The 26,443-nt window shown below is 40.4% G+C and overlaps 2 protein-coding genes across 3 annotated transcripts in view; both read left to right on the top strand.

Moving 5' to 3' along the window:
• The first annotated feature begins 1,375 nt into the window (after window positions 1–1,375).
• On the top strand, window positions 1,376–5,780 carry LOC120556133 (dromaiocalcin-1-like). Its single transcript, XM_039795536.1, has 3 exons — window positions 1,376–1,577; window positions 2,244–2,566; window positions 5,249–5,780. The coding sequence occupies exons 2-3, from the start codon at window positions 2,345–2,347 to the stop codon at window positions 5,438–5,440; spliced, it is 414 nt and encodes a 137-aa protein (XP_039651470.1). The 5' UTR covers window positions 1,376–1,577; window positions 2,244–2,344; the 3' UTR covers window positions 5,441–5,780.
• A 17,221-nt stretch (window positions 5,781–23,001) lies between these two features.
• LOC120556376 (non-muscle caldesmon-like) overlaps window positions 23,002–26,443 on the top strand; it is a 32,357-nt gene continuing 28,915 nt past the window's right edge. For both annotated transcript variants that reach the window (XM_039795933.1, XM_039795934.1), the window contains exon 1: window positions 23,002–23,223. In XM_039795933.1, coding sequence (XP_039651867.1) covers window positions 23,165–23,223 — 59 coding nt within the window. In that variant the 5' untranslated portion in view covers window positions 23,002–23,164. The remainder of the gene's footprint in view (window positions 23,224–26,443) is intronic.

Raw genomic sequence — 26,443 nt, 5'->3', positions numbered from 1 at the left:
ATAACCACTGTTTGTTCACCATTTATTAATGATGTTTTTTATATTTAAATGGTCACCAAACATTACAATCTAATATTGTTGTCAAACATATTGTTGTGTGGTAATAGAGGCATGAAGTTAAGTCTTAACAAGCTGATGGCTGCCAGGAGTACGGTAGCCAAGAGAGCTCTGTGCACTACAACTTAAATGCACTGAAAGTATTTGACTGCCGCCTTCCATAAATTCATTAATTGCCTGCTAAGGAATGCCTCAAAGGGCATTGACCTGCTTATACCATTTTCAAATGCCAAATAACTTTTTTAGGACCATTAATATATATTTTCATGCGTTTTGCAATCAAAAACCTTTTTTTAAAACACGTCTAAAGGCCCGGACACCCAGAGCCGATAATCGGCCGTCGGGCAGTGTGGTGAGGTCGTGACTCGAGTCTGTTCAGTGTGTTCCGTGCCTTCGTCCGTCCGAGGGGCCGTCGTCCTTCATTTTGGCCGATTTCACATGTATAATCGGCAGGGTGGGCACTGCCGGCAGTTGGACTCAAATGAGTGCTAAGCCGCAAACGAGGAGCAGAATGACCGTGACTAAAGTCTCTCAAAATCTGACAAAAATCTTTTAAACTGACCTGAAATGAGCTATATGAACTATTTTAGTACAATATGAGATCATATTCTAAACAAGCCACCATGACAGTCTGGCTTTAAATTTCTGGAGAAAACAGACCTACGTGACCCGCATTCGTCCAATCAGCTGTCGGTTTTAATTTTTTGGGCAACAATACAGATTAGCGCCGCCTGCTGTTATGGAGACGTATTACGTCTCGTCGCTTCGGTTTGTTCTGATGCATTTTTGACCAACTCGGGGAGACTGATCAGACCAACTGCCTTTTCTGCCGATGGATGGCCGTCTGGTTGGTGTGTAAGCAGCTTAAGGGTTTCACTAATACACTTCTTTTTACAGTTCATCGTTTTTTGTCCCAATGTTTTCTTGGTTCCAATGTTATGTATTACTTGCTGCGTTTCTGTATTTCCATGTTTCCTAATTTGCTTGTGTTTGGTCTATTTGCATGTGTTTTCTTAAGTTGCAGCACATTGAGCTCTCTTGGCCACGATATAGGAGGGTATAGGGGCCGCACTCAAAATTCAAAAGCATGATTTGAATTGGAAAATGCCATGACAGCAGTCGTGCAAACACTTTTTTATTTGTAGTAAATAGGCTAAATCTGCAAAAACATTGGTCTGGTCCTAATATGAAAAACGCAGTCAACTGTACGCCCAATGTTCTTCTGACACATTGAATTCAGGCATCAAATACTTGCTCTTTGTAATTTTGTTGTCCATATTTCTCTTGAAGGTTTTACGCCAGAAGTTGTGATGGATACTACTTTTTCTTTTGTATCGAGTACACAATCTATACCACAAACAAATACACATTTATACCACAGTCAAAGTCATGGTCTGATGCCCAGCAGTATTGCCAGAGTAAGAAATACCGAGATCTGGCAACTTTCCTATACAATAACGACCTATACTCAACTGTCCATGAGCAGGACTTTCCAGTCTGGACTGGACTGCACAGAGAAGGTAAAGACCAACACAATTGCATCCTATAAACTGCTCTTATGTATTCAGATCATATTCATATTAAGAAAACTGACCATGCAATACACCCTATGCAATATTCCTACAGAGTGGAGAAAGGAGTTGAGGATTGCTATAATCAAATTAGTCTACATTCTGAAACATGTACCATGGAGTTACTGACGTAAGGATTTAGACGGATATGATGCTACTATCAGTTAAACCAGGGGTCTTCAACATTTTTTAGGCCAAACGAGCAAAGTGGTAGATGGTCAAGTAAATTGGGCATCGAATGAGCCAGATAATGACTGTATTTCCATCTCCTCGAGGAAAGTGGCTGCATGTGTCCACGACGGTACATTTAACGTGGCTACGTGACCGAAAACAAGTCTGCAGCTGTCCACAGAACGTGGAAAGTATGTCCAAGCCCTCCGCACGGTGAACAGGGACGTTCCCTGTTAGGTTAATGCTCTGTTTACAAGGGTCGGCTAACGGTCAGAAAGAAATTAGCATCCCTAGTTATTTTTTCCTGTTTTCTTGCAAAATACAGCTCAACCCCCATCTTTAGCCAAAAAGCTAATGTTGGGATTGCTAGTTAACTTTTTGACAAACCGTAATCAGACTTTCATCTCAACTGTGTTGCTGAAGTTTCAAACATCTGTTCTGCAGGGGGAACATGGAGGTGGAGCACAGGTCTGTCACAGTACAGAAATTGGGCACCGAGTGAGCCAGGGAACGGCGACTGTGTTTCCATCTCCTCGAAGAGCAAAATGATGGCTACCCAAAACTGCTCTGCTCGATTTCCCTTCCTCTGCTATGTGGACAACCTGGTCCTGGTAAAGGAGAACAAGACATGGGAGGAGGCGCTGGAGCACTGCCGAGCCCTCAGTTCAACCTCCCAACCCACCCTTCGCTACGAGCTGGTCAGCGTGCAGCCTGGAGAAGACCAAGACTACGTGATGAACAGGGTCATGGAGGCCGACACTGAGGAGGTGGGTTCATTTTCAGTCACATGTAAGAAATGTTTTTATAGGTGCCATGTCTTAAAGGGGCGCTATGCAGTTTTGGCAATTTCTTTGCTGTTTTCTCACTTTTTGCTCACAGGTTTCTCTATAGAGCTCCCCCTACAGCTTTGGAATAGATATTTGGCAGCTCCTATGTTGACTTGTGTCTGACTCCTTTCTCGGTCAGTCTGTCGTTTCCTCTTTCTCTGTTCCTCCGACAATGCTTTCCTAGCTTTCTGCTTCTTTTTTGCCGGCTCAGCCATGACGATAGTGTGGAAAACTCCATCGCTACCTTGTTCTTATAGCCAGCCGGTTCCTGTATGTGTGCAGTGCCGTGAAATAATTCGTTACATGGCGAGACCTGATATCACACAATACTTCCTACGCTGAGGCCGCCGGCTCGCCAGCCGAAAGTTGCAAGGGTGGTTTTTCCACTCACAGGCACTAGGGGGGGCAAGACGACCACCATTCAACTAAAAAAAAGTCATATAACCATTCCAATGACGCCGAAGCTGTTCAGTTAAGGTAAATTAAGCAAAAAAAAACTGCATAGTTCCCCTTTAAGGTGGGAAAACACATCCACACTAACCAATGCTCGGTGGAGCCCATTTGGAGGAAAATTTTAATGGCTTTACAGAAAAAAACAGAAAAAACATGTTTTTTTTTCCCAGAGCAAACATAGCCTAAGCTTTTTTAAATCATTTATTTTCTACCAGTTAGCTGGCAGTCAGAAGGCCTATGACTTGGAGGGGAAATTCTATTCATCTGTACTTTGGAGTAAGTAGCCAGATCAAGCTTATGTTCTACCGGGCGATTCTGGAGAGCATTATTAGATATGGAATTACAGCATGGTTTGGCAACCTAACAGTGCAGCTAAAAAGCAGGCTGGTCAGCACACACAAGGCAGCTATGAGGATAATAGGGAGGAAAGAGTACAAGCCCATACAGAGCTTGTATGAGCAAGTAGTCAGAAAACAAGCTGAAAGAATCACCGCAGACTCTCTACATCCTCTCTTCCCTGAATATGAACTTCTGCCATCAGGCAGAAGATTCCGTGTGCCAAGATGTAAAACAAACAGACTAAAGTTATCATTTATTCCAACTTCTGTTAAGCTGCTGAACTCCAATAGTACATTTTAGTCCAGCAGAGCAGGGGTGTAGTAAATACCCCAGCTATTTTAGCATTTCGCACTTTAATTATTACAGTTAATTCTCAGGATGTTGTGCTTTCTGTGCTGTCATGTGTGTCCTCTTTGTCTTTTGTGCTTTTGTGTCCTTGTGTCTCAGGACGCTGTGCTGATCTCACTTTTATGTTGATTTTATTTTATTTCACTTTATTTGACTGTATTTAACTTGAGAATGTTTTTATGTTACATATTGTCTGTGTTGTGAAGCAACGGATGTGGCACTGTGCCCAAGACAAATTTCCCTCGGGGACAATAAAGTGTATTCTATTCTATTCTATTCTATACTTCATCTGTATAACCATTACTTTTTATTTGACACTGTGTCTTTGATATGTGTGAAAAGTACAGTCATGCGACACAAAATCTTTACATTTTTATTCCCCTTCACCTATACATAAGGTGAGAGGCAGGGTACATCCTGGAGAGTGCGCCAGTTGATCTAAAGCATACAGAAGGAAAGACAACCAGTCACTCTTACATTCACAGCAATTTTGAGTTATCCGGACTAGCTTATTATTGGACTGTGAGAGGAAACACAGGGAAACATTGAAACCCTGACTAAGAAAGACTCCAATCAGGACCATCTTGCTGTGAATTGACTGCCTAAAATTATTTTAGCTACAGCTGGTGCAATAAATGCACTGAGCATTGTCCCTTTAAATAAACGGAATACACACAATACATAAAAAAAAAACTGGAATAGCACTCAAAAAGCGCAGACCTTCGCCAAAGCCAATGGTGCATTAATGTGCTCCTTGTAGGGTCCCATTACTGGGTTGGAAAGCCATTCTTCCGACTTTGGTGTGTTCATGAGCTTTAAGTCATTATGTGGAGACAGCAAGGACGCTGAAAAAGATGTGTTGTGTTTTATCGGAGCATTTAAACAACACGTTGATAGCCATTTCCAGTATTGGTGTGACAACGAAAATACGAACGCCCAGAGGCATTTGAGCAGCGTCCGTTGGTGGCGCCCCTTTGGAAATGAGCTGCGAATTAATCTTGCCCAGACCCACTCTCAGTTACAAATGAGAAGGGTCTGGTGTCAACCAGGCTAATGTGATCCTCAAGATGTAAAAAACACAGTGATTGTGATTATTATTATAATTATGATAAAGTACTGTTTACCGAACTCTAAGATGGTGCCCATTTACTCCAATCAAAGCTTCTCACCAAGCACATATGCTTCTTTGATGTGCGGCCTGCTGCTTCTGCTCATAAGAATCTCTTTCTCCCAGTTTCCACCATCATGGCTCATAAACTTCACATTGAGATTACATCATGCACGTAAACATAGCTTTTCTAGGCTCTTGGAAAGTACAAATTTATGTTAAACCTTAATGGTTTGAAAATGAATTATACAAATAGTTACAAGTGACCTTGTTTGGAGTTTTGTAGATGTCTCTTTCATAATGATGGTGGTCTATAAGGGGGAAATGCTTTGTGGACAGCAGGTGGAGGCTCATTAGATCTTTCCTCTCCTTAGGTGTGGGCAGGCCTCCGTTTCCTGGCCGGTGAATGGCTGTGGGTGAACGGGGCGAGTATGTTGTACTCTGACCTGCCCCTCTGCCCCACTGTGGTGCAGCACTGTGGAGCCTTGTCCAAGAACAACACAGGGAGCGTGGAGACCAAAGACTGTTCTGAGAAAAGGAACTTCCTGTGTTATAGCACATACTGACATCACCCCTATTATCTGCATCAGGGTGGTCACTAGCAGAAGTTTATTTCATTAGATGGCTGTAGATATATACAACTGTGTATGTTTTTAACACATTAAGGGAATATGTATCATACTAAGGAATAACTTTGCAAACGTTTGATCACACTTTATAATGAACTTTCTTACAGTAGACTTTGACTCAACTCTTTTTAACAAGCGGGTCTCTTATAGACTTAGTCAGGTATCAGCTTATTAGAAGTTAGTAATTTAAACCAACTGATAAAAAAACTGATTTAAAGTTGACTCTGATATGATGTCAAGTCGACGCCGACTAGTAGCTGATGAAGTCATTGACATTTTTTTCAAACTCGTCACTAGTCTTATAAAATCACAGGAGTTGAGAATGCTTTTGCATTTTGTCACCCTTTAATTACAACCCTTGTATTGATTTTCTTAAGATGCTTGCTTTCTGTAGCTTAGCCTTTCTAGCATTTTGCAACCTGTCCAATTTATCAGCAAGCGCTTTTGCATCGACCTTAACTGACCTGTTACCCGTTTTTCAGTTTCTGCTTCAAAACCGCTACTCACACTATGGGTTTACCAGCGGAAACTTCACGCACACCATTCCCGGTAATTATGTCTGCGCATCTCCATGATAGTCAGTCAATCAAAAGATGCCGTAACAAACGGTCAGTGCAAAGTCTATTGTCCGTCCTCGTTGGCAACCAATGCATTTGGTTTATGCATAGTTAGGTGTGCACACAATTTAAATGGCCATTAAAGCTATAGTGCGTAGTTTCTGTCGCCCCCATGAGGAATTCTAAGTAATGACAACAAAACTGTCAGCGCGTCCACATGATACAAGCCTTCCGTGATTGCACACAGCCACCCCTCCTCCACACAGTTGCGAGGACACAGAGGATTAAAAAAACATGATGGACTCTTCAGAAGAGGTAACTATCTTCACTTGAGCTTCTGCGCGCAAAAGTCACCGGAAGACACAATCTTCTGAACATAGTCATACTGAGAAATCCAGAGAGAGTTGTGTGGAGCTGATAGTCTTAATTAGTTTTGTAGCAACTCATTTGGCAATGGCTTGAATGTTATGGACATTCATTAATATAAAAAAAAAGTTACTCACTAAAGCTTTAAGTGTAGCACGACTCAAACCTCCTACGTTGGACTCTGTGTAACGTCAGCAATAGCACCTAGCTCCTGCGTGTCTTTACACCAACAGCTTTTTGCAAGCATCCTTTAATGTAGCCGAAATCCAAACAGCTACGAGGCAGCGCTGTTCAATCTCTCTCGCCATGTCCTTATGTCCCAAATGTTCCGTGGCTTTCAAATGAAGTTCCAAAAGAGCTGTGTTTTTGTCAGTGACAGTGCTACATGTCTATGTTGTCGGTGACAAAACCACATGATCAGCGAGTAGTCAACGTCAAGCCCAAAATGTAATTGTGAAGTAGTAAAGTCGACTAGTCAATTAGTCTGCGCAACCCCTAGTAGGGTCAGCGCTCAGCTTCAAACGACAATGTTAAAAACAACAGACAAAGCCAGAAATCTTGGTGTAGTCATGGACTCAGACCTAAATTTTAACAGCCACATTAACATAATTAAAAAATCAGCATATTATCACCTTAAAAATATATCAAGGGTTAGAGGACTTATGTCTCAGCAAGATCTGGAAAAACTTGTCCATGCTTTTATCTTCAGTAGACTTGACTACTGTAACGGTGTCTTTACAGGTCTCCCTAAAAATCAATCAGACAGCTGCAGCTGATTCAGAACGCTGCTGCTCGAGTCCTCACTAAAACCAGGAAAGTGGATCACATCACTCCAGTACTGAAGTCTTTACACTGGCTTCCAGTGCCTCAAAGAATTGATTTCAAAATACTTTTACTGGTTTATAAATCACTAAACGGTTTAGGGCCAAAATACATTTCTGATCTGCTACTACACTATGACCCAACCAGACCTCTCAGGTCGTCTGGGACAGGTCTACTTGTTGTCCCCAGAGTCAGAACTAAACAGGGGGAAGCAGCGTTCAGTTTTTATGCTCCACATATCTGGAACAAACTCCCAGAAACATGCAGGTCCGCTGCAACTCTCAGTTCTTTTAAATCTAAGCTAAAGACCTATCTTTTTGATGTTGCTTTTCCTTAAATAATCTATTTTATTAACTTTAATTTCTTATACTGCACTGTAACTTTTATTCTTATACTGCACGATCAATTTTATTCTTGTTTTAATTTGTTTATTAATGTTTTAAAATTGTTTTAAATTGTTTTCTAACTGCTCTTTAATGTTTTATGTAAAGCACTTTGAATTGCCCTGTTGCTGAAATGTGCTATACAAATAAAGCTGCCTTGCCTTGCCTTGCCTAGGGAGTAGGTTTCACGTAGCGATTCTTTTTCAGTACATATTGGTGTAGAGCAGACCAAAGCTGCTCATTATATTGAGGTGAATAATATATGGTATATTGTTGAAGTAGCATTTATTAACTTAGAGGGGGGGATACATTTTGTATATAGAACAGGAAGGGAGAAATCCCACGCATCGCCCCTAGAAAATTGCCCCTTGCTATTCACGCTTTAACTGTTTGTCATATTTTGCAATGATTACAGTTTTTGGTTATTATTGTTGATTGGCTCACAACCATCAGGACCATACATTTGCATTTCCCTACATGTATTTTGAGACTATTAACACCATAAACTGATTACCATTAAACGGAAAATAGAACCTGTGCCATTTCTTATTTGTGTGTCCACGTTGCACTTTCCACACTGTTTAGCTTAAGGAGAATTTACATGGACACAGGCCACTCCAAAAACGTGTTCATAACTTACTGTGAAACATGTCCATGTTGTAATGGAAACACTGGAGATGAAACTGATTCCTGTCATTGAACTGAGTGTTGCTGTGAAGAGAAACACACTCTGTAAATCACTGAAGTCAGCTGGAAGAGTATCGGTGTTGACAGAGACACACACACACACACACACACACACACACACACAATAAAAGTGTGTGTGTGCTGAGCCGCGGATGGGATTACTGTTCTGCTATCTTGGGAGTGAAATAGCTGAGTCGAACAAGAAGATTCTAGTTTTTGAAACAAATACAAATTGAATCGATACAAGAATATCTGGAAAATATTGAAAGCCGGATGAATGGTATTGTAGTTAGTGTGATTGGACCTTTCTGTTTCTTCACAGCTAGCTCCCTCCCTGTGTTGTTTAATGGATCTGGCAGCTATTCAGTCATGAATGTTTCACAGATGTGTCATGCACTCTTTATGAGCGAGCGTTGGAAACCTTTCCTGGAAGGCAGAGACTTATTACAGTAGAAACCCTATGTGTGTGTGTGTCTGCTCTAAATACTGAGTCTCCTCGTCCCTGTCAGAGACTGTCTTGTCTGTCTGTCTGTCTGTCTGTGTGTGTGTCTGTCTGTCTGTCTGTCTGTCTGTCTGTCTGTATGTATGTCTGTGTGTGTGTCTGTCTGTATGTGTGTGTGTGTGTGTGTGTGTGTGTGTGTGTGTGTGTGTGTGTGCGCACGGACAGAAATTGTATGAATGTAGTTTCTTTGTGTGTAGTGTGAAGAAAGTTGCTCCTGGAGTGCACTAAAAAAAAAAACTTCATCAGTGTTTAAAATGAATTTGTTCAGTTCATAGTTCATACTTCAAAATGTTGAACTAAGTTCACAGTTCCAAAAATGAACTAGTTCATAGATCTTTTTTTCCATATATTTCTGCGAGCTATTATTTTTCAAAATTATTGCCACAGCCCATATAGAACCACAGACAGCAATTATTTTATCAGTTTCAACACTGAAACTATGCGTCAGATTTCATCTTCATATCCAATCAGTTCAACATGCCGTTTCAGGTTTGCTGTGGATGTGACTGAAGTGCGGATTTTATTTTTGATAGCCGGCGGGCAAAGTTTGTCAAGAAATGTAAGATTTTTCCATCCTCGCTGACCTTGTCATAAAACTCGTTTTAATGATCATATGACGCCTCCTTGCTGCTTTGTCGCCTACACGCTGCTTTTTGTTTTGATGACGCATGCGGCGATGCGACACTGGTGGCTGGTGTTGCCAGATTGGGTGTTTTTACCGCTACATATGTTTTCGCCTGGTAGGCTCTATAGAAATCTGGCACCCTATTGAACGAAGTTAAACTGAGAGAGCGTGCCATTCACAGACACCAGAATGAATGAGTTCACAGCAACGTTTATCAGGCAGTAATACGGTACGTTCAGTTCACGTTCGCCCAAAATATGAACGAGTTCATGAACTATCGTTCAATGAACGTGTTCAGGCACAACACTGAACTTCATAAAACAAATTAACAAAAGCAAAAAGAATAGATTCTGAAGAGGAGCCTCCATTGCCAAAACAAATCATTTCTGAGTGCCTTCTAAAACATGTTTTAATGAAAAATGATTCATGAGAGTTTTCTGATCTTTCACCACTTCTTTTAAAGGTTAACGCACAAAACTACTTGGTGTCAAAGGAATACTCCACTGATTCAGCATTGCACTATATAACATTGACTACATTTACAAGCACACTAATATTTAATCTAATTTTATTCCTAAATTCTGGTATTAAGGTATGTTTAAAAAGTCTGTAAACTACTCAAATGTTTTTTTTTGTTATGAAGAAAGACTTGACGTCATTGCAGGTTGATCTAATGAGCATCTGCTCATTTGTCTTTCAAGAAGCAAGTCCATTTTTCCAGGTAACATGCGATTAAATACTTATACTCACAGGCTGCTGACACACTGAAAAATATCCCTCTCACACGCATACTGTAGGAACCATACATTGGGTTTGATTAGTCTTTTATGATCTTTCCTCTTTTTTGCGCTGTTGTGTATGTGCAGGCGCTTAGTGACGTCGTTGGTTACTGTGGGTGTCACCGGGGGGGTGTGGTGACTGTATTAGTGTGTGTGTGTGTTCACGTGGAGGGTTTGGCCAGGTGTTGGACTGATGGCTGCAGGGTGAGCATGTGGAGAAACTTTCTGTTGACCGTCACCATCGTCATCTTCTGTTACTGCACTGTCTGAGGTATCTTTGCACGGCTTATGAAATGCATAAATCCAAGTAAGTGCTGTTTCTTGCTAAGCTTGTGAAATGGATCAATAAAGACATCCCATCAAGTGCAATGGTTCAGCGTGACGCATCTTCAGTGTAAACCCACATGTCTTAGCCTGCTGCAGCGTTTGGATTAGTTTTTAAGTTTATATGCCGCAAGACATACATTGTGAAATTGAAAACCAATCTCAGACCACCTCTGTAGTGCTAATGCTTTCGTTTAACACAAAATCAAGAAGCTTCCGTCTTCTAGTCAAACCAAGAGGCCAACTTAAAAGAGATCTGATGAACTGTGAAATCTGAACCCTGACTCTTCCAGCTTGCTTAGAAACACTATGGGGACTTTGTGGTTATATTGTCAGCAGTAAATCAGCTATAGCTTAGCATCTATTGTTTAAGGGTAACTAAAAAAAAATTCAACCTGGAAAAAAAATTTAATCCTATGTTTTTGTGTCTAAGTGACTGATGGGAACAACAATCTTTGACATTGGTCCAGGATTAAGCAAGATCGTGGCAGTCGGTAGCAGCGAAACAAGCTACAATGTAAGTTAAGTTAAGTTAAATTAATAGGGCAATTGTGTAGCTTGTTAGTCTGGCTATCACCAGACCAAGCTCAATCTTTTAAGATTGAACATTAGTCTGGGGAGTCTGCTCTGTATTTTCTACTGCACAAGAGGCGTGATCAACGGGCATAGTTCAAATGACTGTACGCAATTGGAAAGTCCTTCAACCAATCAGACCGAGGATCTGGGTGACATAGCAGCGACAGTGGCATCAATGGGATGAAGAGGTAGATCCTTTTTTAAAGTTAAATTGCGTTTGCTAAAGCCACCAGACTCCATGTAAATAAACAATAATTTTAGCATCGTAAAATACACTTCATTCAAAGCCGTTTTGGGTTGTCTTTCCACTTTTCCAAACCATGACAACTCTAGTTTTGGTTGAAATAAACACATAGTTTACCGATTTACATGTGAAAATATGTTAGCTCTATACACGCTAAATGTATTATTTTTTTTAAATGGAGTCTGGTGGGTTTAGAGGTAGCGACCTTAGAGCTGTTTCTGGTTAAACAACATGGTCTTAGAGAGGTATTAAAAAGGTCTATCTCTGAAAGGATCCTTTCCATAATGTTGCCAGACATAATCTGAGCCTAACAGTGGCAAAATAAATCACTTATAGTGGACCAAAATGTCGATACACATTTGACCCATAGGGTCTGTGGCTGCCGGTCACAGCGTTCACGCTTAAAGGGAAACTTCACAGATTTAGCATTAAGCTTTGTATCAGTAGAAACCCGGTAGTATTTTTGAATGACCGTGCTTCCATCCCTCATGTCCCCCTGAGAGGGGAGATCTCTGTATTGTGGGTCTGGAAAAAAGCCTCAGATGACGCAAAATGACAATTTTTGTGTCATCTGAGGCTTTTTTGCCCAGAGGCAAAGACTACAGCCAGTTTTAGGAGCCACTTCCGCATAGCCCAAAGGGGGTTGGACTGTCGGCTTTTTCTGGAGATTGCCGAGGAAAAAACGAGTGTCAGCCATCTTGAATCCTCGCTTAGCTTCTCAGCAGAAACTGTTCATCCCGAAGGAAATTTTAGAACAACAATTATGTGCATTCAAACTACCACACACGTGTATCACCAGGATACATTGGTACAGATCGGAGAATATGCAGGACACTTTATTACAGACACAATACTCCACACACTATGCGAGCTTCGCCTGCTATGGAGACCAGCAGTGGTGCTCGATGCCTCTGGCCGGTAAAGGGACCTCATCAGCGGGGAGCGTTGAACGAGTGTGCCGGTGGAAAGCTAAAGCTAGCCGGCCGCCTGTTCCTCCAATCCTGCTTGCAAGTGTCCGCTCATTAAACAAACTGGACTACATCCAACTTCAACGAAACTCCCAACGCGAGTTCAGAGACCGTTGCGTTTTTGTTGTTGTGGAAATATTGCTGTACCGGACAATCCAGCCGGCTGCTCTGTCACCAGATAAGACTACTAGTGGAGGTGGGCTGTGTTAACACGGACTGCCTGTTGCAGAAATGGGATGATTTTTATCCAACTAACTGCTAACTGCTGGTGGAGTTTGTGACAGTAAAATGACGACCAATCTACATCAAAGTAAAAGCAAATTTACGGCTGTGTCTATACTCGATGTTTATACCACAGCCCACCAAGAGCTAATGCTAGTGGCTATGTGTTAGCCTTCTTTTATAATGCAGTCTGTTATTGCTTGATAACAGACCGCTGCTAAGGATAACACACCGTTGCCATGCATAGCAGAGCGTTGCCATGGACACAGTTCTGTTCACTCTGGAGCTATCAATCAATCCGCTGAAAGAAGTCTGGATAATGTATCAGCTGTGGCAAAAAAGTATATATTTTAAATGTGTAACACCACTTGAGCCACGGTGAGAAGTTTTTTCGTGTATATGGTTGAAATGACAATAAAACACGCTTGTTGAGTTGATCGCCTCACTGTCTGTCTGTAAAGGGTAGGCGTGGCTTGGGAGTAGACGCTAAAGCAGCGAAGCAAGTGCATTCTGGGATTTGGTGTCTTTCATCCACATGAGCCAAAAACACATTTTCTGGCTTTTCTCGGCCTAGAAGCCACCAATGTCTAAAAAAAAATCACATTTCTACTACATAAGTGACCCAATTTAAAGATATATTCATCTTTCCAATGGTGGAATATTCCTTTAATACTGGACCGGTTTCAAACAGTGTTGTTCCTATCAGTCACTTCCACACAAAAACATAGGAAAATAGGGTCCAGGTTAAAAAAAAAACCATAGTTACCCTTTAAGGAGTTAGATGCTAGTCTTATTGTATTCCCTTTTAATAGTATTTAGAGATTTGGTACAGAGAAATAAAAAAAACAAGGGGAGATTAAAGTGGATTAGAAAATTGACAAAATTACAGCAGTTGAGCTGATGTGACTCATTCGCGCCTTGACCTTTGGAAAAGTTGATGTCAGAGTTTTGTTGTTTGATGCCTTGTTGATGTAGGCAGACACTGTAGTCCACAGCTGTGTGATCTAACAGTCGAGCATCCTCGACCTTCAGAATAGATCACTTCCAGAGGAAACCCAAACATCTCTGTCACTCCAGCATTCTGGAAATGTATTTAGAGAAGAAACCCTGAACTCAGGTTGTCTTCTTCTTTATCATATTAACAACTGAGAAGATAGTAGGGCTCTCAACGTACAGTATATTCTAATTTTAAATAGGAAAATATACTGTACATTTGAATATTGTTCCTGGTGTGGGCCTGGTCCGTTGCTCACTAAACAATTGAGCCCAGCCGATACATCCATGGGTCAGAGAATTCACAGCATGGTTCACAGCAAGTTAGTGGACGTGTTGAGCATGTTTCATGTGATGCCATGGGGCCCAAGAAGACTTTTTCTCATAGAGATCATGGCGAAAGAGACGTCTGTGAATCAGTGGATACATTTTTTCGAGCATCACAACCCCCGCAATATGACTTGTTTCGAGGTCTTATTATACATCTATGAAGAAGACGCCACAAAGACACCAAAGAAAATGTCTAACTGGGGACACAACTAGATTTCAATAACTTCTGTGTTTGGATATATTCAAACCTATGTTTTTTTTAGAAGGAATATTCAAATGTCATGTTTGGTAAATTTTGACAGCCCCTATTAGGTGGTAACAAGAGTCTCCAGCCATGCTAGCAGCTCTTTGAGGCTGCTAATGTCACATTGCTAACATGCATCTTTTAGCAAGAGTGTAGCTATCTAGCTCTGAACACAAAGTACAGCTAAGGCTAATGGGAATGTCATTAGTTTTGCAGGTATTTTAGTCATAAAACAAAGTATTGGGCAAAAATGTTACCTAATGATTGCGCTTGATAAAAATTCAGTGGATCACCAAAGTTACAATTCACCCCGAGGGGAACATACTGTAAATGTCTAAACAAATTTCATGGCAATCCGTTCAATAGTTCAGACATTTCACTGAAAACCATTATGAATCATCAGAGGAAAAGACAGGATCTTCAAAGTCAGGACGCTATACAGTGGGGCAAAAAAGTATTTAGTCAGTTCTCCCACTTAAAAAGATGAGAGAGGCCTGTGATTTTCATCATAGGTACACTTTAACTATGAGAGACAAAATGAGAAAAAAAATCCAGAAAAAATAACATTGTAGGATTTTTAATGAATTAATTGGTAAATTCCTCGGTAAAATGAGTATTTGGTCACCTACAAACAAGCAAGATTTCTGGCTCTCACAGACCTGTAACTTCTTCTTTAAGAGGCTACTCTGTCCTCCACTCGTTACCTGTATTAATGGCATCTGTTTGCACTTGTTATCAGTATAAAAGAAACCTGTCCACAACCTCAAACAGTCACATTCCAAACTCCACTATGGCTAAGACCAAAGAGCTGTCAAAGGACACCAGAAACAAAATTGTAGACCTGCACCAGGCTGGGAAGACTGAATCTGCAATAGGTAAGCAGCTTGGTGTGAAGAAATCAACTGTGGGAGCAATTATTAGGAAATGGAAGACATACAAGACCACTGATAATCTCCCTCGATCTGGGGCTCCACGCAAGATCTCACCCCGTGGGGTCAAAATGATCACAAGAACGGTGAGCAAAAATCCCAGAACCACACGGGGGGACCTAGTGAATGACCTGGAGAGAGCTGGGACCAAAGTAACAAAGGCTACCATCAGTAACACACTACGCCGCCAGGGACTCAAATCCTGCAGTGCCAGACGTGTCCCCCTGCTTAAGCCAGTACATGTCCAGGCCCGTCTGAAGTTTGCTAGAGAGCATTTGGATGATCCAGAAGAGGATTGGGAGAATGTCATATGGTCGGATGAAACCAAAATAGAACTTTTTGGTAAAAACTCAACTCGTTGTGTTTGGAGGAGAAAGAATGCTGAGTTGCATCCAAAGAACACCATACCTACTGTGAAGCATGGGGGTGGAAACATCATGCTTTAGGGCTGTTTTTCTGCAAAGGGACCAGGACGATTGATCCGTGTAAAGGAAAGAATGAATTGGGCCATGTATTGTGAGATTTTGAGTGAAAACCTCCTTCCATCTGCAAGGGCATTGAAGATGAAACGTGGCTGGGTCTTTCAGCATGACAGTGATCCCAAACACACCGCCCAGGCAACGAAGGAGTGGCTTCGTAAGAAGCATTTCAAGGTCCTGGAGTGGCCTAGCCAGTCTCCAGATCTCAACCCCATAGAAAATCTTTGGAGGGAATTGAAAGTCTGTGTTGCCCAGCGACAGCCCAAAAACATCACTGCTCTAGAGGAGATCTGCATGGAGGAATGGGCCAAAATACCAGCAACAGTGTGTGAAAACCTTGTGAAGACTTACAGAAAACGTTTTACCTCTGTCATTGCCAACAAATGGTATATAACAAAGTATTGAGATGAAATTTTGTTATTGACCAAATACTCATTCACCATAATTTGCAAATAAATTCATAAAAAATCCTACAATGTGATTTTCTGGATTTTTTTTTCTCATTTTGTCTCTCATAGTTGAAGTGTACCTATGATGAAAATGACAGGCCTCTCTCATCTTTTTAAGTGGGAGAACTTGCACAATTGGTGGCTGACTAAATACTTTTTTTTTACTAAATTTTTTGCCTCACTGTATTTCACTTGATAAATTAAAAGGTTGACCTGCTGGTGGCGCAAGAAGAAAAGTGAGGTTCACCAAACTCATTAGGTTTCATCGTCTAGGCATGAATATCTACACAAAATGTTGCGGCAATTAATCCCATAGTTCTTAAGATGTTTATGTCCGGACCAAAGTGGTGGACCAACCAATTGACAGAGATAAAGCCATTCAGCTAGGGAAGCTGAAAGCTATGTCTGGTGGATGAACAAAAAAAACAGAGATTGGCTTCCATAAAGTCAATGCAAACCATGTAAACTCAAAGATGCTGCAGGACTCCTTTAGATTAATGACCCTTTTTGTACTTTATTTTTTTTTTTCGCTGTATGTTGCAACAAGGATTGCCTTCCATCCAGTGAGTTCTTATTTTCCACACTCTTCCTGTAACAGGTTTAATGACAGCCTGACTTACATCCGTGCATCAATCAATTGATACACTAAAACAAAGATGTACTCCTGAGGCAGTGTTTCCTTTCCAAGCTGCATAGCACCTCCCACAAGCTCTGTCAACTCTAACATTCTCCGATTAGCTCTTCAATGCTCCTTCTTGACGTCACTCACCTTGAATCCATTCCCTCATCTGTCTGGATTGGATCGGCAGCGGCTGCTTTCCTGCCCATGACAGCGTTTTTACGGGACAGCTGGCAACAGTTAGTTGCTCTCTCATTTCGAGAGACTGATGGGCTGTTTTTGACTCAGAGGGAAGAACAGAGCTGCAAACTTCAGGCTGAGAATTGGGACGGAAGTTCTCCGATTGTACAGTAAACTTATAAAACAGCAACATGCCTGCCAACTTTACTGTGATTAAACATTTGGTTACGCAAAGATTACAATGAAAAGGCAGCATGAAGACAAACAAAATCAGGGGATAGAGCAGAGGGAGGTTCACTCCAGGTGCCATGAGCTGAGGAGACACATCTGCTCGAATGGGAAATGTTTTAACCTCCAGCCAGATATTTTCATGACGCAAGAAAATTAAAATCAGTCTGTTTGCTAAATATCTACACATTGTGTAAACTGATCCTAACGGTTTGTAACAATAACTCATCCGTAAGACTCAACCAGACTTTAAAGTGGTCAATATGAAATGAATAATTTATTATGAATTTACATAGAAGCAAAGGAAGATTTTAGTTACAATCTCGACGTTCTCTTTGGTGGCACCTATGGCGATGAGCGGTAATTGCAGGTGTGTTTTTCGGATCTCACTTTCACTCGTTTTCATCGTCTGTAGTCATCGCTGTTTTCTTTGTTTGTTCGACCATAGTAACCGATTACTCGCAACGCAAGCAGAGACCGAAAACAAAACCCAGAACGCCGCTATACCCACAAGTAAGTTGAAAAAGAACTCTGCCTTCCCCCTCTCCAACCACTGCTAGGTGATGGATGAGCTTGTGAATTTTCCTTGGAATGTCGCCACAGAAACCCAGTCCGTAATACTTTGTACTATAAATCATCAGTGGGCCATGTGTTCAATTGCCATTGTGTTACTACCAACTAAGTTGCTACCTGAGTAGAACATTTCTCTTAATAATGACCCTGTGGAGTTTTTAAACAATTGTTTGAGGAGTGGGTCCCCATGGTAAAAAGAAATTGGTTAGATTGCTGAGGAGTTGGAGATTTTTGGCACACTGGTCACTTTGATCACTTTCTTTCAAAAATTACAAATAACTCACTGAAAAAATTTATGACTGGTGTCACACATTTTTGATGAACAGTCCCTCTCTGCGCAAACCTCGGACAAATACATAGCATTTTCTTTGACTTCTTCACAATAAAAGCCCCCTAGGTTTTTCACTATATGAAGGCTTTTACTGTAAAGCAGCAGCAGTCAGACATCTTTGGATTACATTGGCAGTTTTGAATGGGAAATTGTCATCCATGTGAATCGTGTAGATCCGAAGAGTTTTTATTTTGGGGGGGTCCGAGACCCGAGACCCGAGACCGGTGCTAATTAAGCCGGTGCCTTAACGACCGTTATCTACCGGACCGAACAGAAACTCGGATATCGGTGCCTTATTTAGATGCCACTTAAATGCCTCCACTTCTCTCTGATGCTCCGAAAACGGATGTTAGAGGAAACTGAAACATCGCTGCATGGGACGCTAGTTACGATAACATTACACTCGACAGCAGGTAACGTTAGCCTACCGTTAAATAGCAGCTGGAGTGAACACGGTTAAAATGCTGACAGCTAAACAGTGTAAAAGTGTGTCTGTATTTCACTGGAGAGGATTCCAACAACAGTCTGCTGCTGCCGTTGTCTGAAGAACAACACAGATGTTGCGTTCACTTGAAATTCGCCTGCCAGCCTTGTGCTGCATTCGAAGTTGTTGTAAAATACCCTTTTCCCATCCAGTGGTTGTTTTTGTCGTTTAACAGGAATTTACTGGTGAAATAAGTTATTGTTATAAGTTATTGTTATTACATTTTTAATAAATCATTTAATTTTGAGCCAACTGTTGTTTTTGGCTCCTTTTTTTTATTCTTTAGATCAACTATCATATATATATATATATATATATATATAAAGTATCGTTTTAGCACGGGAAAATGTTGTGTTTTCCCTTTTTCTTCTGGGGGGGAATGATGTGTCAACTTTTTCAGCCCTTCTGAGTTTGCAGGTATGAATACAGATCTGATACGGCTTTACGAGAGTGAGTATTAACAGTGAGGCTGTTATCAATGAGATAAAATTACACTGAATTACATGTATGCATCATCTCATTGTGCGTGTGAAGGCAATTTTAATCCAGTGCAGGACTGGTGCACTCTGCCACTAACAATGAAAACTACTATAGAGAGAAGTTACTGAATACAAAACCATTGAATGGCTTTTTCCAGAATGAATGCCAAGATTAATAGAGTCAAAAACCAGGTTTGATTTCATGATAATCTTATGGTTTAAAACAGCATTCAAACACCTAAAACACAAAATAGCCTTTGTGTTTTAGTTTTATAGTCCCTGTCCCAGTATTTACTGTCTATTCTGGGTTAATAATTGGAATATTGTAATCCATGTACATTCACAGATTGAAAATCTACAAACTGTGGTGAATATCATATGAAACTGATAACATGTATAGCCTATTGATTATCAACTTATTAGAGCTATAAAGAGGGCAATTCTTCAACTGAAATTCAAAGAGCTGTCAGCCACGAGGTTTTCACAGGACAAAAACACAGTTGTAACTCCTCCGTTGGGGGAAACATTGGAGAACGTGTTGAAGTTGGCGTTGGGGGGCGGCGACTCCGTCCGTCACAATTAGCCTCATGCAGCCGAGCCGTTACGACAGTCAGACTGTGTTAAGTGCATGCTGTGGGAGTGTTGCTGTGGCAACCTTTTTGTGGAGTGTTTGTGAGTGTTTCATGGTCCCGTGGGATTTTGGGGGGGGGGGTGAGCGAAAGAAAAACAGTGTGTGTGTGTATGTGTAAATCAGTGTTGGCTGGAAATGCCTGTGTGACCTAATGCACATCTGTGTGTTGGACTGATAGAGAGAAATTTTTTTAAAAAAAAAAATTTTTTTTTTTTTTTTTTTTTTAAAAAAAAAAAGGGGGGCCTCTTTTTTGGGCGCCAAAAAAAAACAAACAAACAAACAAACAGTTTTTTTAAAAAAAAAAAGGGGGTTTTTTTTTTGTGGCGTTTTAAAGACAGACAGATAGACAAACAGACACACACACAAGAAAGAGTCTCTGACAGAGACGATGAGACTCAGTATTTGGAGCTGGACGGAGCAGATCAGCTCGTCGCCTCCAGCAGCTGCTCCTGTTCTGAGCTGCCATATCTTATTCATAACCTGCCCAACAGTAACCAGATCCAACAAAACTCATTATTCCTCCAGCCGCCTTCTCAGGCTGCTGCTCATGTCTGAGTTTTAGACACAGCAGCTTCTTCTCTGATTTAAAGTCTTCATTTCAAGTCAGTTTTCTGCTGTTTATTATGTTTTTTTTTATTATTTGTGTTTAATTTCCGATACCATAAAGATGGAGCAAAAACTTCAACAGTTTTTTCCTACAACATATTTACAGTTCTCATACATTTTTGACATCAGAAATTCCATCTAAATATCTTTACTTTTTAAAATTAGTTTAGTATCACATTTTTTTGTCACAGACCATGTACAAAAAATATCACACAAGTAGAAGAGATGTTTGTTTCTCGATTTAGCTACAAGCTAAACTCCAAATCAACCCTAATATACTTAAATTATTAGTATTATTATTTTAGATGTCCTAATACAACAGAAATGATCATATTATCCTATTGTATTTGAGTTTTTCTTTATTGTTTTTTGAAACAATGGTGCTTGACCAGTTATCAGTTGCAGTCATCAGCGCCCCGTTCTGCAGGATTTGCATTTCTTTTTCAGATTATGTTTTGTCAGGGGATATTTGCAGTGGTCCTCTTCTTGGAGCTTTTCAAAGTATGTAAAATAACTCCATAATGTGTGTCCTATCACCTCAGACATTTGTAAAGAAGATAAACACACAGAAATCAGAGAAAGCCCAGTCTTGTCTGTCATGTGCACATTCATTTAAACTTGTGACATTAAGTTGTTTTTAAACCTTATATCCATTCATTTATCATCTTTACTTTTACATTACATTACATGTCATTTAGCTGACACTTTTATCCAAAGCGACAGACAACAAGCAGTAAGTGCAAGTACATTAGCTTTAAATAAGCAAAACTACAAAGAGTTGAAAGTGCAGTTTTAAGAATATTTCTGTTTATATATTCTTTTCTTTCTTTTTTTATCCGAGGTGCAGTCAGAAGAGATGTGTTTTTAGCCTTCGGCTGAAGATGCGTGGGCTTCCGGCCCTCCTGATGTCAATGGGGAACTCATTCCACCATTTAGGAGCCAGGACAGCAAACAGTCGGGATTTCGTTGAGTGATTAGTTGTCCCTCGTTGTGAGGGGGAAGCGAGCAGGTTGGCTGATGCAGAGCGGAGTGGGCGGGTTGGGGTGTAGGGTTTGACCCTGTCCTGGATGTGAGCTGGGGCTGATACGTTCGTGGCCCCGTATGCAAGTACTAGTGTCTTGAAGCGGATGCGGGCGGCGACTGGTAACCAGTGAAGAGAGCGGAGGAGCGGAGTACTGTGAGAGAACTTGGGGAGGTTGAAGACAAGTCAAGCTTGTCTGATTGATGAGACACTTCCAGGTTTTTTCGCTGCTACTTGGAACTTAACAGAAAACAAAAAGCTACTCAATTAATAAAGGTCAGCTTGACCTTTAACATTCAACATGTTTGAGGGACTTGTTGAAAAGTGAAATACCCACCAGTGATTACAAGGCTGTAAATCAGTTCATTGTATATACATGTACATTACTTTTCATTCCTCTAAGTATGTATATATATATATATATATTTATATATATATGTATATATATCTTTTTTTCCAGTAGTTGTTCTGCCAGGCGCTGCCTGGAAGACGACGTTGGGGGCTTAAAACACCAAACACCGTGTATGTCCTTGTACCGTAACTTGCTGCTGTAACAGAGTAATTTCCCAATTTAGGATTAATAAAGTCCATCTATCATTCCATATATCTATATGCATATTGTTCCTCTTACCTGTAGTGCTATTTATCAATCTACATTTTCTAGAATCTAGTTTTTGGTGTGAGTTGCCCAGTGTTGGAGAGATCGGCTGTAGAGATGTCAGACTTCTCTCTTATAGGATATACTGGAATTGTTGGGTCTTTGTAAATTATAGAGTGTGGTCTAGACCTACTCTATCTGTAAAGTGTCTTGAGATAACTCTTGTTATGATTTCATACTATAAATAAAATTGAATTGAATCATATAATGGAACTAGATGGCACTTGGATTGTGGTGCTCAAAGCGTAAAAAAAACAACCACTCTTAAGCGATGTCTCTTTCCAGAAATCATGAGCCGATTACTCAAGATAATCCACAGTTCATTTAGGAACAACTTTTTTTTCTACCAAACTATACCCACCAACTGTATTATTCATCACCAATCCTCATGCCTAAACCTAACTACGTCAACACATCTAGCAGATCTGATCTAGCATTTACCTTCTAGGCTGAGCTGTAGCGTTAGCTAGCTAATGTGAGATAACGATATTGGATAGCTATTAACTATACCTTATCCAAGCTAGCAATGTCGGACCACGAGTAAGATGTGTGGTGATAAAGTTGGCGGGTTGTAGTTCGGTAAACAAAAAATTGTTTGCGCTTCGATCACCACAAGCCAAGTGCCATCTACTTCCATTAAACTGGAGAGAAGGCAGACATCTCTATAGCCAATAACTCCAACACTGGGCCACTCACCCCAAATCTAGATTGATAAATAGCACTACAAATAAAGTAATAGGAAAATTGTGTATTTTTGAATTTGGGATGAACTGTCCCTTTAAAAGTCAGGACTCTCGAGCAATTTTCAGCCACAAACTGTCCAACCTTGTCATTTCTTTATTCAGAAAACAACATTTGGCTGCATGTCGCAGTCATTGTTGCATTTTTAAGGTGCAGTGAGTGACACTAGAGTTGATTATTTCTTTTATAACAAGCTGGAGTCTTTAAATGTGTTAACAAAACGACTGTATGCAAACACTCGCTGCCTCTCTCTGTGTCACTCTCCTCACAATATGAATATGTACAATACACATGCATATAATATTGTTACTGATCCACCGTGATGATATCATCTTACTTTCCCCCTGGGTGAGAGAAGGGGGCAAAAACGCTCCACCAAAACCACATGGAGAGAGGAGAGGGGAGAGAGAGAGAGAGAGAGAGAGAGAGAGAGAGAGAGAGAGAGAGAGAGAGAGAGAGAGAGAGGGAGAAAGAGGCCAACATAAGCCACAGAGGCACATGAAAAAGAAGAACAAGAGAGCAGCTGTAGGGAACATCTGACCATCCAGGACCAGACCCGAGGTCAGATCCAGGACCAGAGGCTGCACGAAGACCAGAATCCGGACCCAGACCAGGAGCAACCCAGTCCACCATGTCAGAGCCCATCAGAAGAAAAAGCTCCAGCAAGCAGCTCCTGCAGAACCTCATCAGGTGAGAGAAGAATGCCTTTAACACATGACGATCACAGTTTTATTAAAATGTATTTTACTTGTTCCCGCAGGATGACATGTCTTATTTCTGTGTTAATTCTGTATTTGATAAATCTTTTTACTCCACTACATTTGTTGACAATTACAGTTACAACTAAAAACCATGAGTTCAGTACACCCAGCAGTTTATGAAATATGTAAATTAACTCTTAACCGGATTGACATTTAAAATATTGTTTAGAAGTGACACTGGGCCTGCATAATGAGTACTTCTACTTTTGATAGTTCAGGAACATTTTCTTCTGATAACAACTACATCCTTTTTCTTATCAAACTCAATATTATCTGTATCGCGCTGCATTGACAATTGAATGGGGTGCCAATTAAAAGTAAGGGAACCCCTTGGATTTCTCTGCATTTTTGCATAATTTCTGCAGAAAATGTGGCCCGATATTCTTTTAAATTCACAATAACAGATCTGACTGAAACTGTATTATATAAACAGTTGAATGTTTTGGTGTATTTATTGAAATATTTGTCAGATTGGAAAAAGAAAGTGAACCCTTGGTTTTAAACCTTATTTTACAGCAGTGACCTTAACCAAATGTTTCTTGCATGTGTTGATCACATTGCCACGTCGGCCAGGAGGAATTGTATTTCCCAGTACAAAACAGTTGAAATATAGTTATATTTTAGAAATGTCTTGATCATGAATAGCTCTCTTAAGTTCCTGTCACAGAATCTTAAGGGTTTAAGGGTCATTTTCCTTATGTCTGTGCCATTTTGTATTTCATGTTTCACTGTGTTTAGAGGAATTTCCATGTTACATCTCCCAACTTCTATTAAGCATCAATGACTGACAGCTACCCTGAAACTTAAGGGGATAGTTTGGATATTTTTAAGTGGGGTTGTATGAGATACTTCTCCATAGTCAGTGTATTTGCCACAGTAGATGGTGATCGGCACCCCCTCAGTTTGGAGAAGCAGACAGGAGTACCGACACGGTGTTTGCTATATTTAGAATATTTTCAACAATTTGCCTTGCCTTGGACAGCCCTTTCTGACGGAGAACTGAAGCCGTTATCTTTGCTCTCTCCAAAGCCACCAGAAAAAAACAATAATTTTACCTCGCAGAACACGGATAGTCTGTGTTATTGTTAGTTTTGTAATGCAACGAAGTACAAATACTTTGTTACTGTGCTTAAGTAGTATTTTCACATATCTGTACTTTACCTCGTTTTCTATGTTTCCGGAAACCTTTACTTTTACTCCACTACATTCCCCCTAAGCATCTTAGTTACTCGTTACTACAAAATAAAATCAGAAGAAATTTGTTACATCTGGAAAACAGGTTTGGCGAATCATTGCTTCTAGATTGCAAGTTAATGCATGCTCCGTTCCAGTTGGTGACGTAATGCCTGTTTGTTGCCAAGAGCCAAAAAAACAAAAACATAGGCCAAAAGTTTTTTTTACTTTTACTTCTAATAATTAAGTACATTTAATATCTGAAAATACAGTAAATATCAACTAATTTATTTTACTAGTAATATTCTAAAAGGTGACTTTAACTTCTACCAAAGTCATTTTCTGGTAGGATACTTGTACTTTTACTCATGTATTGCTTTAAAGTACTTTATACAAGACTGGGTATTGTGTGACTTTGAGGTTAGTTCGACGACACTTCCGCTTTTAGATAAAAAAAAAAAAAAGCTATGACTGCAAGACTCCCAGCAAATACGATGTTTAACTTAATGCTACCTTTACCAGAATGATAGTAAAATGTGTTTAACATCTAAATGCAGTAATGCAATCATTTATAATGATGCAACACTGACAGGAGCAAATCTGCCTGCATTATGAGTAATTTTACTTTGGATTCTTTAGGAGATTTCTTTCTGAAAACACATACATAGCCTACTTTTTCTTATAAACTTATTTTCTTCTGTATCGTGCTGCACTGACACGTGAATCTATCTTTATAAACATCATACTTTAATCCGACTAACTGCAAAATTCAAAGACAAGACAATGGAACTGGATTGGAATTCCTGTATCTAAATTGATTAAAAAATCAATCTCCTGTTATTGTGGTCTAGTGATGCTATTTAGTTCTCCGTCGGCCTAATTTGGCCACTTTAAACAGCCTGCTGTTATTTATCTCTTCTTACAGGCACAAGGAGCCTAATTTATTGTGCTGTTTTCTGTCTCCTAACTACTGTTCCTGAACTGCAAGGTTTTTTGTTTCCTTAGTGATCGCTGGAACATTGCTGTGTGACTTCACTGAATATGACACTGAGCTCTAAGTTCAATGGCTTCCTTTATAGCTGCAACTTCCTTAATGGCCATTACATCATCTGGCTGTGTCCTGAACTCCCTCCTGCTCAAACACACACACACACACACACACACACACACACACACACACACACACACACACACACACACAAAGAAAATGCAGTTCCCCAGGCCTCCATTGCCTCATTGTGTAAATGGTGGAAAAAGTGATGCGTATCAGGCAGATTTCCCCCATAATTTGCTCGTTTCACATTTATGCTTCACAGCATCAAGTTAAATGTCCCAGCAGACCCTGAAGGTACCTGGAAGTACAGACTGTCCTACAGAGACAATGCCCTGACAGCAGTTATTCACTGGGAAAATAAAGCAGCTCATCTACAGCTACTACAGTTTGTGATTTCCTACATTTAACACATAATGCCTTTTGATAGAGGGCAAACAACACAGGACTTTCACCCAGGACACCGCGGTTCGTGTCCTGCGTTTCCTAAACCCAACTGTCGCTTTCATCTTTTACTTAACCCAACTGTCCCGTTCTTCTTTTCCTGAACTCAACTGTCCCGTTCTTCTTTTCCTGAACCCAACTATCCCGTTGTTCTTTTCCTAAACCCAACTGTCCCGTTCTTGTCCCGCGTGTCATGGAAACATACCTTTTTATAAACCCAACCCACAACCTTTTACTTAACCAAACTGCGTCAAAAGTGACAGCAATAGTCCTGACCAAGCACAGATAAAGCGCGTTTAGATAAAGCGTGTTTAAATATGACGCTAAAGGAGACTTTAGCTTTTAGCTTAAGGAGACTTTAGCTTTTAGCTTAAGGAGACTTTTAGCGTTAATAATAACGCCAAAGGCACCTGACCAAGCATCAAAGTGTTGGTTTTCCAGCTTTGTGTTCAGAGATATTGTTTGCATTTCTTTAAACCAG

This window comes from Perca fluviatilis, chromosome 3, assembly GCF_010015445.1.
Source record: "Perca fluviatilis chromosome 3, GENO_Pfluv_1.0, whole genome shotgun sequence".
Classification (NCBI taxonomy): Eukaryota; Metazoa; Chordata; class Actinopteri; order Perciformes; family Percidae; genus Perca; species Perca fluviatilis.
Note: the sequence above shows the minus strand (reverse complement) of the source record. Positions and strands in the feature narration are given on the sequence as shown.